Consider the following 20,000-nt stretch of genomic DNA (forward strand, 5'->3'; position numbering starts at 1 on the left):
GGACACGTGTACAAAAATTTTTTTAATTACAAATATACATTTTATGCATCAACATCCTCGTAAAACACAGAGAGGATGCAAAAAATATCGATGCGGTCACAAAACATCTTACTCGACATCAAAATCTAACAAAACTAATGTTTTGTCAAGCTATCTACAGAAAACATATAGTAGATATATTTTGGTAAAAAATATATTGTATTTGAAGCATTGATACACTAGCCAAACAGCATCAAACTATGTAAAAAAAATGTTGTTTAATAAGTCAGTTATTCGTCCCTCTGGGCAGATAGCGGAGAATAGCAGCGTCCTTCAGCCATGTGTGGATAGTAAACAAAGTATTGTTGCTCACAACTAGTCTCAACTTTCACTGGTCAGAGAAGGTCGGTGTATGTTGTTTTAGGTGGTGGTTTACCAGACTCATAACAAGCGTGACTGAATGAACTCTAAACCAAAAGTCTGTTTGTAGCTTGCTACTATTACTGTTCTCGTTGACAGAGAGGAAATGAAATAAAACAGAATGGAACTGAGAGGAGGAAGCAGAGTAGAATAAAGTCAGCCATCGAGCACACAGGTAAGACAAAAGTATATACGTCGCTGCTAGAGGTGTTAGATTGTCGTTTGCCTTCGCTGTTTGTGCTGTTTGGCGACTTTTTGTTATCGCCACTAACGTTTGAGGAGCGTTTGATGAGCGGTGGCTTCCCCAAGTACCGGCGGGCCATTTGCGCTCGTTCGCAGACCATGTGAATGGTCGTTTGTCCGTGGGGCTGCAAAGGAGGAGGCGGCAAACCGTCCGTTAATTGACAGCTGAGCTATGTGGGAGAACCGTTGTACACCTGGACATCTTGAAACACCTTCACTTAAAGTTAACAGACACATATGAGACATTGCAAAAGGCTAAAAACTCTAGTCATTAATATCTCGGAGCTCTTACACTGGATCCATAGCTATTTCGGTACTAAGAAACTGCTCTAGGAAGCTGCTGATGCTAGACAGCTGATGGAAATACAACTAACCTCTCTCCAATTAGTGGCTTTGTCACCTAGTATGTCATACAAAGATGCTTATTGCATTTCCCTCTTGTGCTTTAGAGTTTTGAAGGTCATGAGAAGAAAAATTATAACTTCCTGTTGACATTATCCAAGTAAGCATTGCAAGCGTCCCAGTTTAGAATGGTAGTATTTGGTTAAATTGACAAATTTTATAGGAATGTGACATAGAATACAACTACATTAGGCTACTTCTCTCAGACAATTACCAATCAGATTACAATTTATATGTCTTTTACTTAAAGCCATTACTAAATTTCCTCACTTTATCTACTTCAGAAATATTTATCAGCAACATGCCAGTTATAAAAGAATCATCTGTGAATAAGTAAAGACTAACAAGATTGTTACCTTACTCTTACATTAGTATTGTTCAATAAAATTGCTCCTCGATATCAGGTTCTTTTTCATAATGATTCAAATTTGGGATTTTGAGAAAGATTCAATGTTCGAACATTTAATGAGGACTTATTATCCTAATCTTGGTTTCTTAATCAAAAGTCAACTATATACAGATAAGTTATTCAAAGTAACCAATAGCAAACAGCTCAGATGGAAAATCATGAGCAATACTTCAAATATCATTATGAAAAAGAAAAAGCTAATTTCATAGACACCTTATTAATACATTATTCAGGATTTTACATGAAAGAAATTCACAAGTGTCATGCAGAAAGAAGCCTGCAAGAAAGGATATGGTTCCTGCATCCTACAGGCTCTGCAACAGCTACAGCGCTCAAAACAAAAAGCTATTACAACTGAAACAAATAGCTGTTTGATGAGATAGCTCTGCAAACAAGTGAAGATATAACAACCTAATTACTATCTGTATGTTCTTATATCCGTTACACAAAGAAATAGTTCTGTCTATCCAATTTACTACCTACATATACATATCGAGATCACATACATGATTTATCTATACGTGCATCATATATATATCTGTCTAGTTAACTATCTATCCATGTATGTATGTGCATATATAATAATATATATCATATATTATAATACTTATATATTATAATATATAATATATTAATATATATTGTATGTATGTATGTAATATATATATATTATAATTATATATATATATGTCATATATGTACGTAAATATATATATTATATATATATATATATATGTATTACTATATATATATATATTATATATATATATATATCTATATGTATTGTAAATATATAGGATATATCTATATAATATTAATATATTAAATATAAATATATATATTATATTATATATATCTATATATAAAGTAATGTATGTATTGTAATATTATATATATTAGTATATATATATATATGTATATATGTATGTAATATAGATTATATATATCATATATATATAATATATATATATATAGATTGTATAATATATATATAATATATTTAATGTATATATAGTATATATATATATTATATTATATTTATATAAATATTATATATTATACTCTATTATATATATATATATATAGATATTATATATATATATATAACCCATTGCATCGATATAAAGGATTCTTTAAAGTATACTCACCTGTAGAAATCTCCGGACTACTTTCACGAACCACCTATTTAACTTACCTCATTGCAAAGACTGTTATACTTCTTAAATATTTTCATACTATTGACCATTGGCAGACAATTAACTGCAAATGGTTTTAATTTTAACTTAGCTGCTAATGAGACTTTAGTGTAGGGAGTCAAACTAAAATTTCTAGAGCCGTGCAGTATAAGAAACCTCAAATATTTGATTATGGGGGTCTATACTCAAAGAGCACTGGAATGCGCCTTTCCTTATATTTTCACTTTTTTTGCCATTATAGCAAGCTTCAAGCATTGCCTAAGCTGACTGAAGTATTAAGTGGATTAAGCATGTTGCTAATTACCCTATGAAGCCTCTAGAACTGTCTATGTCAAGGTCTAATTAATGCTTTTTCAGTGTCTAATCTATACTGAATTGAAGCTATATTTAAAGATCGCTTTTTTGTAAATGATTTAACTACGATAGGAATAGTGAGTCAAGACTTTGTGGTTCGACCAACATAAGACCTGCGTTCTACATTGACCACCTGCGAAGCCGAATTTTTTTGTTCTTTTTTTTTAAATTCTTAATGAAACATCTGGCCCTCTTTTTTGGTTAAAAGGTTAACTACTTATAATCATTCAAGGTATCTCAACAACCTCCCATACTCACATGCATTACTGTACAAAATATTATCTCAGCTTCTGCCAGAATCTCTAATGTCTTCACCCCTCAGTATTTTCTCTCCCGTAACTGAGAGGGGCCAAGAAAGAAAGTACTACAACTATTTTCGGTTAAAAGAAGGCAAGGAGGTTGACGAATCTTATTCAATTTTACGCAAAAATTTAAAACGCGCAGATCTCTCGCTATTTCATAAACTGACATGTCAGATGAGAAGAGACCCGGAATTTTGACCGCGAGTTTCCATATAACAAAAATGATTTCATATTGACTTAAATACCGGTGTGATTCATTCCCTTACGGATTTTCCCCTAACTGGGTAGGGTTCCTCAAAAGTTTAAATGGTTATATCCACTGGTGCCCAACGAATCACTACTTCTCCAAAGGCTCTGCTTAAAGAGATGTTTTATCACGATCAAATTTAAACGTCTGGATATCAACATCCTATTCTTTCCCTTTGGGGGTTTCACAATGCTCTCTTCACAGATAACGTATTTGTTGCTGAAGATTCATTGTAAGTTAACTTGAGCTTCTTAATCAACTGTTCCACATAGTCTTCGTTGCGACTACAGTAACTGTGTAGTTGACAGGTCTCGTGATTATGTGAGGACTAGTCCTATTTTCTTTTTAAAGATTTTCCATGCTTCTGTAGCCGTGGACCAAACTGGCCGGAGATAATATCTAGTCTTGTTCAACGATAGGAAATTCTCTTGGATAATTTTCTTATCGGTGCTCTCTTCCCGGTTGTTTATGAATGTTAACCTTTCTTATCCCACAGCATTCCTCATTTTACAATTTCAGACTTCTGCTAAGAGACTAAATCGCCCTGCCCCCACTGTCATTCACAGTTGAAAGAAGCTGAGCAGGTCTAAACCTCCTTCGTTCAATTTTTGTTGCAGGCAGATCGTCATTTGTTACCATTTTTATATAAACCAGGTTTCATAATCTAGTCATTCCTTTTGGGTAATTATGCAGGTATTCCCCTTTTAGGAGGGCGTTCCAGAAAGCACGGACACAAAGGAAACATAGTCCTATAGGGAGCAGTTTTACATATATACTCAAGATACTTGGAACAAGATCTTGGACGAATCCTAGATAGTGACTCCCAGCAAAGTTCGGGTGTCGTTATCTACGATTAATATTTACAGTCTTTTGTTTATGTTTTTAAGATCATCCCAACGGACTTGTACTAAACACTCCGCAAAGGTGGATACTTACCGGGTGAAACCCCTTTGGGTCACTATCTAGGAAAGATCCCAAGAATCCTTTAGATGTTATCTCGTAATGACACCGTTAATCTGGTGACAAATTTCACATACTTCGCACTGGATAGGAACCGTCAGAGTACTACACTTCACAAACAAACTTCACAGATATCACCTAGGCCATGAGGTAAATTTCATGGCTGTTAGCAGATTTCGTTGCAAGCAGAGACCTCGAGAGTACCTCAAAGACGTGCCTAGAGGTAGTCAAAGAAGTGATACTGATGGAAGATCAGGAAAGAAACCAAGCAAAATACTTTTAAACTGGATGGAGAGTTTAATGAAGATCCTTTATTAAACCCGACGATATGGTCGTCTTCTATTAAACGAAAATAAACGCACCTTCATTACCGTATGCTTCTATGCAATAGTATTTCCTCTCTTTTGGAAAAGAAAAGTCGACAGAGACCAAATTTACAGTTCACAAAAAAAAAAAAAAAAAAAAAAAAACATTGGGATAGTATGGCAAATATATCTACTGTAGATATGAGAGACCTTTTCCTAATTGCCCTGAAGGGAATTTCAAAATTGCCAAACATGCCAACTGTTGAATTCTAAGTACTACACTAAAATTCTGTGCCATGAACAATCAAAGTATTTAATTCTTGGTCTAAATTTTTATATTTCATTTATTTTGTTTCCTTAGAAACAAAATAAATGAAATATAAAAATTTATTTTTATATTTCATTTATTTCTCTAATTCTGCTTTCATTTGTGTAGTTGAGACTTCATTTATAAAGATTTAAAGTTTGCATAGCGTTTCAGGACGTTTTACATTGACCTTACATGCTACTCCATTAGGAATTAATCGCATAAACCAAAAATGCATTGGGCGATTATATCTTTTAAAAAGCACATCATAAGGAGGTTTTCTCATAATACGTTTGCAATAACGCCGGCAGCTCGGATTGTTTTAAAACTAAATGAGATGGAAGAACAGCTGTCAGGAGAGAAATAAGAGTATGAAGGTAAATGTACCACAACATTTTACTTATGGAATAAACTTTTTGTGGGGGGCTAGGAATTCAACACAAGAGTTTTATTCCCTGTCCCCCATGACCCGCCTTTCTATTTTTAACGTAGGAAAAATTATATAGCTTTGCTAAATTGATAGTAGACAAACGAATCCAATCCATCAGACATCCCGTACAAGTCACGGGAAGCAAGAATGTCTATCCATTGAGGTTGAGAAATAGCATTCAGGAAGCCCTGGTGTGTATTTATCAGGTGCGTGTCATTAAATGTTTGACAATTAATAACCGAAATTTAATTCACGTGATAGCTAACCGGGCGGATGTCCGCTGCAGTTCGGCATCACAATGGGAAATGAACCATTTTCATTCTATCGCCTGTCACGTAAGACCCGTCCAGATGATTTCATCACATTGATTTTGAACCTGAGTCATTGTTTCCATCTCAAGCTTTGTTCACTTGTGCCTGCAATTGTCTCAGGGCTCCTTTTCATTGCTGTATGTGGCAGCTAAGGTAATGGGTTCGGTTCCGAGCTGCGCGACGAGCAACTACCTAAAAATAATTGCTGGCGTGATTTCTGTCTCAAGAAAGGACGCGGACAACAAACATTACTTAGCGAAATTTCCAATGTGATATACAAAAGGGAGGACCAAATTGATGGCAGCCACTGGCTGTTCTACGCAGCGGGCGAAAGATAGCAGGTTCCGCTTTTAAGAAGATTGTCTTCAGCGAGGTCGAGCCTAACAAACGCCAGCGGGAAAGCATGCAAATCTTTTTCCCCAAGAGAGAGAGAGAGAGAGGGGGGGGGGGGGAGTGATTTGGGTACGTGAGACACGGAAGGAGAGACGTGGCTTATCCAGAAAAGCAATCAAAGAACGAGAGAAATTGAGTGACAATGAAAAGATTGTCATGCTTTTTTGCCACATTCGGTCTCTAAATTTTGTGAGCCTATGTCTTTCAAAAGGGATGAGTCTAGCTCTGCTCCCTGAATGGCTTTCAAAAAGGATGAGTCTAGTTCTGCTCTCTGAATGCCTTCCAAAAGGGATGAGTCTAGTTCTACTCCCTGAATGGCTTTCAAAAGGGATGAGTCTAGTTCTGCTCTCTGAATATCTTTCAAAAGAGATGAGTCTAGCTCTACAATGATGAAATGCATATGAATTTATTCTGGCAGGGGTGGCGGGGGGGGGTGGGTGTTAGGTGGTGGGGGGAGATAGTCATTGCCTTCAGCTGAAAAATATGCATCTGTTCACTTTCTTCCGATCTGATCATTTGGCACGATTGATCAAGTCTGAAATTGCCTGAAGTCAGTTGTATGATCCTCATACTATTCATTTCATATATTTCTCCATTAACATAGCTTCACTGTTTACATCGTCTCAGATTATTGTGCCAAACTTGCTATAGCTAAATACTTATTGATCAAGGTTGATAATCAGGTTGTTCTGGGTGAAATTATTCTGATCGTGGCCAAACTTACACAAATTTCTAGCTACAGGACATAAATATAATTCTTATAAGAGATAAAAAAATACTTCTAAATCCGTGATCGAGGTTGAATCACCCTTGCAACCGCCCTTCTATTATTAAATGATACAGGAAAGGCCTATTGTGTCACGATAAAATGAAGAAGAATTCTCCAGTTCTCTCCTGGTGAGAGAATTGTTAAATCATGGTCAGGAAAGGCTTGTAGTCTGCAGTGCAATAAAAATTTCCCCGAGTCCCCTCCCCTCCTCAAAACTCCCTTCGCCCTTCCCCTCATCCCCAACAGAAAGAGGAAGATGTCGTGAGAGGAATTCTCTCGGTAGGCAACAAAAAATAGTTTTATGTGGGTTATAGGTGCGTGTCGACACCGTCTTTATGTCTTGATACACCTCTTCCTTTCGTTTAGGGCTTCAGGTTCTCGCTTGAGCCTACTCTTTTATTTCTCTCTCTCTCTCTCTCTCTCTCTCTCTCTCTCTCTCTCTCTCTTCATATTTCCGGTTTTAATGACCTTTGCTAACACCTATTAATAGCACTTCCGCTATTTTCTCTCTCTCGTATCACTTAAATTGATTGTTCTTTTATCAGCTTTATATTTATTGCATAAATGGAATGACTTCAGTAAACCGTCATTTCCGTTTTTGCTGTCATGCTCTCAGTCTGCATATTAAAGAACCGTGACAACGCATAAGTTATCAGGTGTCTTCAATCTCTGGCAGAGTACAGTTGTTTCATGCCTTTGTCATTTATGAAATGGGGATATACTTAGAATTAGATGTAGTGTCAAGCAATGAATGTATGTTTATCAGCTCGGCTTCTGATAACACTTTCCTGGAATGAAACTGAACTACTATACTTAAATGAAACTTATTCAAAAGGTCACTTCAATTTGGCCAAATTTCCATAAATTAGTACTGAAGTACTGGTATACCTTTCCCACATAGGATATATTTCCATGCGAAGAAATTTATGGTCATTTAATGTAATGAAAACTTTTATCAAGCAAATCAGTGTAGTTCATTGCAACCTGAACACGGAACTAATGGCCAATTATGATTAAACAAGAGGCGTTAATGGTTGGTCAAGTGTTTAAAAGGCTATTAGATGGAAATGTTTGTTAATTCAGGACACTAGGTCATGCGTTCTGCCGTAAGGAGTCAGATATCGATTGTGTGAGGGAACATTTTTTATTGTTATTTTCTGTTTAAGGAAAAAAACTAGGTCAGAAGTTTTATTTTCCTTGTCTATGGGATTGTTTTTATTGTTGTTGAAAATTCGAGGTTACTGAAATGCCCAAGCATCTTTTGATCTTTTCGAAGAGGCGAAGAAGCCAGTAACAATCTTTGTAAATCGGATTCGGACAGTGTTTTGTCTCTGGCACTTAAATATAGCGGCCATTGAAAACCGTTACAGTGTGTAACCATATTAATAAACATCCGTTTCCCTTTCTCTCTGCTACGCCATACCTTTAAACTAAAGTAGCTGCCCAAAGCAAGAACAAGAAACACGAACTTCCTTATCAGCGCCATAAAGATGGCAGGTGGTCGACGAGTCTGCGTGACACCGTATCATAGACTTGTTCAGGAAACCGATGCTGCCACAGGCCTCTCGGATATATTGAGGCCACACGGATAGCATGAAGGCAGCAAGTGAACACCCGTGGGCCATTAAGGAAGGAGCTCCTTGAAGAGTTCCACTCCTGGCGAAGATATAATGCTTGTGCAATTTCTACTAGCTTTTCTTGAAGGTGAAAGTTTGTTATATGTATACTCGTATACGTATATTCATACATTATATATATATATATATATATATATATATATATATATATATATATATATATATATATATATATTCATGTTTATATGTATATTCATAGAGAGAGAGAGAGAGAGAGAGAGATTGGTTGAATCCGCTGAACTGGTACTACATCAACAAAAGGTTTCAGTGTGAGAGTGTGTGTGTGTATATATATATATATATATATATATATATATATATATATATATATATATATTATATATATACATATATATATATATATATATATATATATATATATATATATATATTTATATGTAAGAAAACCTGTCTACTGTTGGTAATGTCTTTATTCTTAACACTACTAATCTTTAAGACCATCCTAAGCTCTTTAACACATGATTACCAAGGGCAAAACTTCTATTAAAAACATAGTTAAGTATGACATTTAAACTGATCAGCAGTAACGCTGATATTGATAAGAGTTTATTGATTTTCAAGAAAAATCGCTGGAAAACTATTAGTGGCCACTTAAAAAGATGAATAAGAAAATTAATGAAAGACAGGCAAACACAGAGAGAGAAAGATCACTACATTCTTCATTTGGAATTGTTTATCACTTGTCGCATAACAATAAAACTGAAGTTATATTGTTGCACCGCTTCCATCCAATTTTTATTATTATTATTATTTTTTTGGGGTATGCATGAAAATTCTCCATGATTGAGGATTCATTGACACCTTGTATTTCACAAAGTAAGTCCCTGGACATCCATCACTGTACTAAGTGAACCAGTGGCTAAGTTACCACTTAAACCCATTAGGCAAGGAAAATCATTTTCGAAAGGAATTCGTCGAGGACAGCCTTCCGGATATTTGTTTTATTTTATTATGTGCATTAGCATTACGTCAGTGACCTTGGCATTTGGCTATAAGGAAGAAATGATTGAGAGAAGTGGACATAACTCGAAGAAATGAATGGAGATATGCTATACTGCTTCTAGCGATTTCCTTTTTTTATTTTTTTTTAGCAGCAGCTAATGGATCATTCCAGGATTCCTCAGAAATAGTTCTATATAGTACACCGGTATACAGAATGTCAGCAAAGGTTTTACCTGAGACGATAGATATTAGCAACGTATTTGGCAATGGGAGTTAGTAGGCAATTTCTTAGAATTATTTTTTAATTTTTAGCTGATAGACTTCGAAGAGTAGTTGTTGACGGGAGCTATAATGACTGCATGAATGTAATCTCAGGTGTTCCCCAGGGTTTTAATCTTGGACTTTACATGTCTCCGCATTGGTCCTATCTCATGAGTATAAACCTGTAGTTGCGGAATCTCTGGCAGAGATCTAGGTAAATCTGTGCACGGTCCAAAGAGGATCAGGGATTACTTGTGAATGTGAAAGATCTCTGCTAAAAACTAATCTAAATTGTGGAATCATTTTCGTAGTCTTACAGTTTAATCGGTGAGTTCAGACTCGGTACAGAAGCCGTTTTGTTGAGCAGACTGACATGAGTCTCACTTCTTATTCATTTTGCCTTCTTATGATCGTATTCGTTGTTACCTGTCTTCTTTGTCTTTCTTCGCTATTGTCTCTCATAGTATCTACTTTACAACTTCCTTTTCAGCGCCAGGCTTCTCTCTCTGTTGGGGCCTTTGGCTTTTAGGATTCTGCTTCTCCGTCTAGGGTTGCTGCTTGGTTTACAGTAATGATAATAATAATAATAATAACGTTAAGAGCTCTTATTATCTATTTAGGTATTTTTGCAAGCTTTATGTTTAGGAAACTCGGCTTTTCAGATAGGATGAGAACACTTCATGGAAAAGGTCTCTGGTATCCAAGAAACTTTGAGATAGCGCCAAAATTGCTCGAAATACACTTATATATTATTTGACATTTGTCTGCACTTAACTTCGCGTCTTAACTCAAAGTAATTTTAAATAGTTTGAAATAGAAATCGTTTAAAGGTTCAATTGTCACTTAGGTTTTAAATGTTTTTTCGCATCCTTCAAGTCTATTTGTATATAAAAAAATACCTTTGGCGGATTTAAACCAAACCTCTTTTGCGTTATTTAGTTCGTTTATCTTTTCCTTCTGTTAGAAGTTACTGTCTAGATGGATGTTGTTTGAAGCTGAGTATTATATCTATCTTTTTATCCGCCTATTGGCTATTTATATCCTATTCTATCAGCAGCGTTTAAGAAAGAGACTAACAGGCAGTTAAATCCAGTGGAATACCTATTGAAACAATACTAGCTCCAACCTATCTAAGTTTATCTTGACTTTACTCAACAACTTCGGAAGCATCTGCGTTGTCCTCATCTCCGCCACTCCGGTATACTTACCGCCATCTCGCCAAAACTGACCTGCCTTGACCTGTGCTCAAACATACCCCGCCAGTAACATTGATGTCCGCTTTCCTGTGAACGAGGTGCCTGACCGTGTCTTCTCTGCCAAACGTCGCCGCCAGGTGAATGGGAGCGTAGCCATCCTATGGGGGAAAGAAAGGAGAGGTTAGCGTCTAATACCTGGAAATGAGCAATCTATGATAATAAAATCGGAGTGGATCTTTCTTGTTTGTCCGCCCCGTGTGTGGGCAGGGTAGGTAGGGGATTGGGAGAGTAGGCGAGGCATGTCGGGTGGCGCCGGGTTCCAGTACAGCATAGCTCTCGCCATCAAGCTCGTTGATTAATTGACTAATACATAAATGCCCAAGATTTTCAGATAGTCGTTTTAGAAAAGAAGGATCGAGCGTAATGCCTGGAAATTATCAGTTGTACAGTAAATACATCAAAGTACCCGATTTCGGAGTTTCATATGAAGTTTTTGAAAAGAAGTGGCGTATTGACTGGAGTTATAAATGCCCAGATATATAGTGCGTTCCCCATCTATTGGTATTTTTCAGCATCATAATAGTATAATGGTGTATGTAAGACCAGAGTGCTATTTAAAGTGCATGCGTGTACTGCAGAAATAAATGCTAGTTATTCAATCTTTCTTTTTCAAACAGACAAAAAGAACATGAAAGTCTACTGAGATTACATCAAGGAATTCTTGTCCGGCTTCTCTAGAAGCAGTTTCGTTGCCTGTATTCATCTGCCATAATTTCTGTGACCCAGTCCTCCCTTCGAAATTTGTTGAAATGTAACACGTGTCTGACCCAACAAAGTTACAGACTTCCAAACGTTGTCCCTTTGATCTAAATGATCATTATAGTTAATAATCACAGTCGCTTGCAATATGGAGAGAATTGCTAACGTTATCCAGTGAGAGTTCTTTTTACGATGACCAATCTTGCTTTTCATGAGCAATCACTGTGTTTATCTGCAATAGTAGCCTACGGTAGATCATTATATTTCTTAATATATTCAATTTAGAATATACGTAAAAATCTATGGTATTACAGCTGACGTAAGTTTTTAATGTAATAAATTATCATCAGTTGCACTTAAGCAATAATATATTGCACAAATATATATATGTGTTCCAACAGGTATTATAAGCTACTTCAAATACCTAAAATATGATTACGTTCATATTTAACTTCATTTGCCAATTAAAGAAAGTATGCATTCTATAACGCTTTACTGAAAACTTATGTCCGTTTGAACGTGAACGTAAGACGCCGAATACTTGAATATTATAACTTTTAATTTTAATTACTTTCTTTCAACTATAAATCTTTAGCACTACGTCACGTTGCTAAATGGATTGCGGAGCTGACACTTTGACTGCATGCCATCAATCCATCTTTATTGTCTTGACACAATGAAGGAATTTTCATTCATAAGAAGTAAATTACAACTTCTACGAAGTTTTTCGTCATAAGTGGACATTATCGCTGGAGTCACTGGATACTTAGAATGTTATGAGTTTTCTGATACGTTGTTTTTCTTTTTCTCAGCTGGGTTGTAGTGGAAAGCCTTAACTCATATTTGCTGCATTAGCTCTGTGTAAAAGTAAAAAAAATTTAGAATGCCAAAAAATACTAGCTTTCGATTTTTAATCTCTCTCTCTCTCTCTCTCTCTCTCTCTCTCTCTCTCTCTCTCTCTCTCTCTCTCTCTCAGCGCTGTATTTGCAACGCCAGGTAACTTAGAGTAATTCTCTCTCTCTCTCTCTCTCTCTCTCTCTCTCTCTCTCTCTCTCTCTCTCTCTTAATGAACACTGCATTTGCAACGCCAGATAACTTACAGCAATTCAGTAAATTCTCTCTATCTCTCTCTCAGTGTCTATGACCACTGCATTTGCAACGCCAGGTAGCTTACAGTAATTCAGTTGACTCTCTCTTTCTCCTCTCTCTCTCTCTCTCTTTCTCTCTGTTAATGACCACTGCATTTGCAACGCCAGGTAACATACAGCAATTCAGTAAATTCCCTCTCTCTCTCTCTCTCAATGTCTATGACCACTGTATTTGCGACGCCAGATAACTTAGAGTAATTCAATTCTTCCTCTCTCTCTCTCTCTCTCTCTCTCTCTCTTTCAGTGTCTATGACCACTGTACTTGCAACGCCAAATAACAACAGTAATTCAGTTAACTCTCTCTTTCCCCCTCTCTCTCCCTTTTTCAGTCTATGACCACTGTATTTCCAACGCCAGATAACTTAGAGTAATTCAGTTAACTCTCTCTCTCTCTCTCTCTCTCTCTCTCTCTCTCTCTCTCTCTTCTACAATGTAGAAGAAGACCAGACAAAATAATTCAATGAGAAGTTCAACACGTCACGAAACGACCCAACGGCGAATTTCCGGTGACCTTCCCCCCTGTGACTGACACCAGGACCCATTACCGCTCTAAACGCTCTGGCGTTCGCCGAAAGTTGAGAGAGCCGGTCAGGAATGCTTCCTCGAATTCCCGACAGAAAAACAGGGCGTTGTACCTTTGAGCCCAATGTTCGGTAATTTGCAGGCGAGTGTTTTCAAGCCCCTTCCGGCCAATAATGTACGACATACATCAGCGACAACAATGTCATTTGCGGATTCAGATACGCGTCGTGTTGCTGATGTCGTATGTTAGGGAGGTGAGGTGCTTATGGTTTCGATATAAATTCAGGTGAATTTATTCATTCGTTTTCTCGTCTTAGTGCATACTTCGTTCGTGCGTGTATATGTCGTCTTATATGATTCATTTAATGTTTCTATTTTTTTTTTTTTTCACATGAAGTATTGTCATTGCTACCTGTTTCTATTCTCATCATCAACAAATACTCATAGTCGCATGAGTCATGAAATGGCGAAACAAAACCACAGTCATGTATATGTACATATATTTAAAGATAAATCTAAACAGAAAGTTTTCGGGAACCTGTTCGATTGAGATAGAAAAGGGGAATCGAACAGTTTCCCGAAAGATTTCTGTGCGGGTTTATCTTCAAATAGTATATGTACATAACATAAATATGGATGTTTCTCCATTCTGATCATTCGTGTTGTGAGCTAGTTTTGAAGTCATTTGCAGAGTTAGAATTTCACAGCACATTCCCTTGCTCGTTCAATCTGTCCATCTTTACCTATGCATTTTCTGTAACTGTTGCTTTTATTTCCACGGCCGACTGAAATGTAAAACCTTGTCAAGATTTTTGTTGTTGTCTGTGAACCGACCCACGAAGATCTTTTTCCTAGTCTAAAAATTTCTTATCGTTCACCAATGCATCAAACAAAAAGTTTAGAAACAGCAAAATAATAACATGAAAAGAGCATTGAATAATGTCACCGGTGATTATATATATTTAAATATATATATATATATATATATATATATATATATATATATATATATATATATATATTTATATATATAAGTATGTATATGTTCAATCACCGGTGGTATTATTAAAGCACATGTGTATGTATTTATGTATATATATGTGTGTGTGTGTATGTGTGTGTGTGTGAGTAAATAACGGGTCAAAATACGTGATGATAAGAAGTAATTATCAAGAGAGGTAGAAGGAAAATCCTCTCCAAAGTGTACGTCCATTTTCAAAAAATATATTATACGCTGAAGCCAATTTAGGTATGTGAGCTACAAATGTCCTTTATGTCTGATTACTCTACCTCGGAACTGATATATATATATATATAGATATTATATATATATATATATAATATATATCATATATGATATATATATATATATATATATATATAACAATTTCCGAGGTAGATATATATATATATATATATATATATATATATATATCTATAATATATATATATGTGTGTGTGTGTGTGTGTGTGTGTGTGTGTGTGTGTTCGTGTGTCTTTCGGCAAGTATGTCAAACTGCTGAAAAAAAAAAACAAAAAAAAACTTGGATATCGGGTAACAAGATATAGAAAGCCTGGTTTCTAATGAGATATGGGAAACAATATAGAATGGAGACCAATGAAAAGGGGAAAAAACGCAAGTTTAGTTATGAATACGTGAAACATTTGTTCTACAACAAATTGCGTAGCATTATGGAATGCAAAACGCCCTACTGATGGCTTCTATAGATTTAGCGAAAGCAGTTCTCAGCCTCCACAGACCAATATGATGGAAGATCTTCCCATGGTGGTATTCCTATTAAATATACAAATGAACAAAGTAGATGCAAAGTTAGTAGATCCTTATCTAGTGAATTTAGAGTAACTGGTGGGGTTTAACAAGGTAACGTTATGTTACCTTTGCTGTTTTCCCTTCACTTGGATTTCATTATGAGGAAAGCGGTCGGAGATGGGAGAGATTGTGTGGATTGGAGTAACGATAGAAACATGCTATACTTATAATGTGTATTTGATACTGTTTTCCTCCCTTAAAATAGAATCGTGCCAAGGTTTCAAACCTTTTAATTTCATGAATGCTGATAACTTGGTTCACCCCCGAAGCTATCACCAGATTGCTTCCAACTACCTGGGAGAGGTTGCAATCCTTAATTCTCTAATTTACCCTTCCCTAATTTTGTGACCCCTCGCTCAGATCTTAGGGCGAGTCAGGTACGTTCATTGTATGGGGTAAAAACGGTACCGGTTTGTGCTACCGTCGCTAAAAACTGCCGCTCTTCGTTTTTCCCAATGAGGGTTTTCCTCTTCTCTTACTATTTCAACAGCTTAATTAGCCTTAAACTAATCAAAATCGGCCCTGACATCACCTGGAATATTTTTTTCGATGTTTAAGTCATTTATATCTATTCTATAGGTCCAACTTGCTTGCATTTGTTTTTCGCGACACCATAAACACATTTATAATTGACTCTTCGAAATGTTTGTTCAGGTGATGACACTGAAGTCCCTTTCCCTCTTCAGATGTCGTTCTGAATTGTTGACTGCTAATAACTATTGATAAATTTGCCTTCAGTTTTAGTCGTAACCTAATATAAAGTCAAATGATTATTGGATGGGCCAAGATTTGCTTAGCTATTCAGAAATCTCTACTCATCCTTTTATACACGATGTCTAAAAGAAAACTTTTCTCGGCCAGATTGATATAATTAGACTGACTAGAAAAAAGCAAGTAAACGGAAAAACTCAATAGCTACGATTATATCCATACTGAAAGTTATAATCTGTTTGGGATAGATGCTTTCAGGTTCCACGGGCATTACGTCCAGTTTCCACGCACATTACTTTCAGATTCCATGGGCATTACTTGCAGGTTCCACGGACATTACGTCCAGCTTCCATGGACATTGCTGTCAGCTTCCATGGACTTTGTTATAAAATTTCTTGTACGCACTTAATAAGGCATATTGGACTTGAAACTGACATCCATTCCATTAGAAACTACCAAATTCCTTTTACTCATCACTAAAATTATATCTTTGTAGAATGCAGATCCTGGACGACCAACACATTTGATTTCCATTTCACAATTGGCCATTTGTATGAAAATCAAAAATTGATACCTGCCCTTTTAGCAACGCTGATAACATGTTATAATTCAGATATCGCCCGTAAATTAAGCCGAAAATATATTGAAAACAATCACAATAGATTTAGTAATAATAACTTTACATTTTAAACTAATTGTAGATATTAGTTTCTTGACAGAAATTTACTTCTGGCATTATACCTGATGATATTTCATCTTGTACTTTAAGTATTTCAACATACTTCGCAAGTGTCTGTCTATCGATCTGTTTGTTTGTCTGTCCGTGTGCGCTTGTTTGTGCGTCCAAGACGCAAAACAAGAGAAAAAACCATGACGCCATAATCTCTTAATCATAACTGTTTGTTCCTTGACAGATAGTTAATCACGGAGAAACAGTCAGGTCAGGGTTTGCGATTAGGACGCATCCGTAATCTTTTGATGTTTATAAACAAAGCCCCGACAGCCAGAGCGTCCTCCCTCCCTCTTTCCTTCCTTCCCCCGTCTCTTCCCTCCTCCCCTCCATGAACATGGATGAATGAAATGAGTCTCTGTCACGGAAGAATCGATGCTCTTCTTGGCCTGGGTTTCGCCTCAGGAAACCGCCCCCTTCTGCCTGTATGTACTGCTTTCAGTGTTTGGGACTTTTTTGTTTTTCATTCTCTAATTACTAATTATGACTTACTTTTTTATGTAATTATAAATAAGAAGAGTAATGATGGTTCAGCTTATATACATGAACTGCAAACCTGTTTTAAGTGCAAACCTGTTTTAACTGAGAAACTTGCGTGGATTCTGTCGCCGAGATGAGAGAAACAAGGCAAATTTGCGCCATTATACTCTCGGTATGAATTGCTATTGATTATTAATGAAGCGAAGCAAATCATTGTTTTAGGTTCTGAGACGTTTAGCAATTTTATTTTTAGCTGGTTTTAAAGCTCCTTTGCACCCTTGAAGCGTTATTACCTCCAAAGGAAATGGAGCTGATGACCATGAATAATAAAAAAAATTATTTGAGCAGAAAGTAGAATTATTCTTTTTTACGGCATTTGAACAGCTTGAGACCCAGTGCAATAGCTGCACTTTCCTGCCTAATTGTCCTCAAGTCCTTAAGATCACTGTTCCAGCGACATGCGAGGACGCTTCAAGTCTCCTAATCCTCCATAAACCTGAGAATTTCCGACGTAATCCCACTCCGGTATTACCTAATCCTCAAGCGGCCAAGGGGAGCGATTTCTAGAGATTTCACGTAACAGTTGCACTTACGAGCGATCGACTTTCGTAATCAAATGTCGCCCATTAGCTCATTTTACGATCGCTGGTAACCATGGGGTCCGTTGACTGATCGGCTGAAACGTAACTAGAGTAGCGAGGCTTTAGTTCCGCAGGATAAGCGAGCGTCGTCGTATTTTTAAACCAAAACATCGAGAATGACTGAGTAATTTCCTGTTGATATTTACTGAAACATACCGTCCGTGATTACGTAATCATTCTTGCAGAACTTTTCCTCACAACTTCCAAGAAGACGAATCGTAGCGCAGAAGTCATTAAGTGTGTTATTAACGAACAGCAATTAGTGATCACGATTTCCTTGTTAGACCCCAGTGATTAGGTCATAAATTTCGGGGCGTTAACGAGCGGCTGAGTCATGTTTCTCTCACTTGCAATGTAACGAACGTTCCTAGATCAATGGCAAATGATTCCTCGGGTGCGAAATGCAAGGAAGGTCTATTTTTATTATTGTATAGAGTAAATGTGTCGTTTATTTATATAATGATTCAGCGAAGCATCTTACGTAGACTATCAGAATTATCATTTTTGGATATGATATCTACAGTAATCATATGTATAGTACCGCTAAATAAAAGCTCCTCTTATCAAAATGGAAACAAAAAATATCGAATTCCCTTCATTTGGAGGCAAATATGACGAGTGTCCGTGAATTTAAGGGGAACGAAGAGTCACTCCCTGCAAAGGATCATTACACCTTACGAAGAATAAGTGTATGCTCACCTAATTAAGGTCTCGGTCATTCGTTCCGTCTTGCAAATTGTTACCTTTCCCTGTCAAGTTCAGGGTGGAAATGTCTTCGTGTGTGTCAAGATCCTAATGAATGAGAACAATTTGTTCATGGCCACTTTTTGTTTCCATTCAAAACAGAAATATCTTATACTTTTTCAACCATTAACGGATCAGCTTGTCTTTAAAAAGAAAGCAGCTTTGTACTAATGACACTTGATTATATAAAACCCCATATTTAATTCGGAGGATCAACATTTGAAAGATAAGTGGACATCGGAAGTACATTTGGTAGCAAAACTGCAAATCATGAATGGAGGATGTCGGCAATAACGGTTACAATAGTTAATGACCTTATGTAAGAATGACTTGTCACTTATATTTCACTGGAATACAGTGCCAGGAGACTCCTAATTCTCATCATATGTGTCATATAAATAGGTGCTATATGTATACTTATATATACTATATATGCATACATACATATATATATATATATATATATATATATATATATATATATATATATAGTATATATATACTATACATATACTTATATATATGAATAAATAAAGTTATAAGCCACGAAGGAAAAATAAACAACGGAGTTTCTGCAAGATCTTTCGACTTGACGTCCTTTACTCAACAGATGCTGAGTAAAGGACGTCGAGTCAAAAGATCTTGCTGAAACTCCATTGTTTATTTTGCCTTCGTATGGATTTATAACGTTCCAAACTTTCGTGATTCAGTTATACATATATATGCATATATATTCAACAGGCGGAGGTTCTCTAAACCCAACAATATAATGAAGTCAGGGGAAGCATACCAACAGGTCAAGAAACTCATATTTATCAGGTTTCAACTTTTCGAAGCCAACCAGCAGCCCTCATCTTTAAGCTACAAAGTAACAATACCTAATTAGTACAATAATATTGTAAGTTAATTTCTTGACCTGTTGGTATATGTGTATATATAAGGCCTGTCCACCCTAGGAAACATTGTTTGCAAACTGTTTGCAAACAATGTTTCCTGTCCAGACCTCAGTTGTCGTCAGGATGCTTGTCAGTGCAGTAGCCTCTGTAATCTACTTGACTATTTTAATGTAATCAAGAAGGGATAAGAGAAAGAAAAAGCCTACCTTCGATGGCGGGGAGATTCAATTAGACTTCTTTTCTTTTCTCTTTTCTTTACCGGTGTCCGTTAAATACCATTTATACGGAGGAATAGGGATTCAATGATGCATGCATTTTTTTTCTTCAGAATCTAAAAAATACATTTGATTGGGAGGTAATTTATTCACATCGGCCTATTCGCTCCATCTTCCTTCTCAATCCTCCCCCCGACCTCCAAACATCCCAGGATGCACCGACCTCCCTTTGCCACCAT

General features: G+C 36.4%; 1 protein-coding gene across 2 annotated transcripts in view; it reads right to left on the reverse strand.

The window, feature by feature from the left end:
* Positions 1 to 20,000, reverse strand: part of LOC135218385 (serine/threonine-protein phosphatase 6 regulatory ankyrin repeat subunit C-like) — a 161,190-nt gene that overhangs the window by 54,124 nt on the left and 87,066 nt on the right. Inside the window, exons 3-4 of one of the 2 annotated variants that reach the window (XM_064254674.1) lie at positions 11,144 to 11,242; positions 672 to 767 (exon numbers count right to left, since the gene is read on the reverse strand). In XM_064254674.1, the coding sequence (XP_064110744.1) occupies positions 672 to 767; positions 11,144 to 11,242 (195 nt within the window). The remainder of the gene's footprint in view (positions 1 to 671; positions 768 to 11,143; positions 11,243 to 20,000) is intronic. The other variant, XM_064254675.1, reaches the window with a different exon arrangement.

Source organism: Macrobrachium nipponense, chromosome 9 (assembly GCF_015104395.2).
Source record: "Macrobrachium nipponense isolate FS-2020 chromosome 9, ASM1510439v2, whole genome shotgun sequence".
In the NCBI taxonomy this organism is placed as follows: Eukaryota; Metazoa; Arthropoda; class Malacostraca; order Decapoda; family Palaemonidae; genus Macrobrachium; species Macrobrachium nipponense.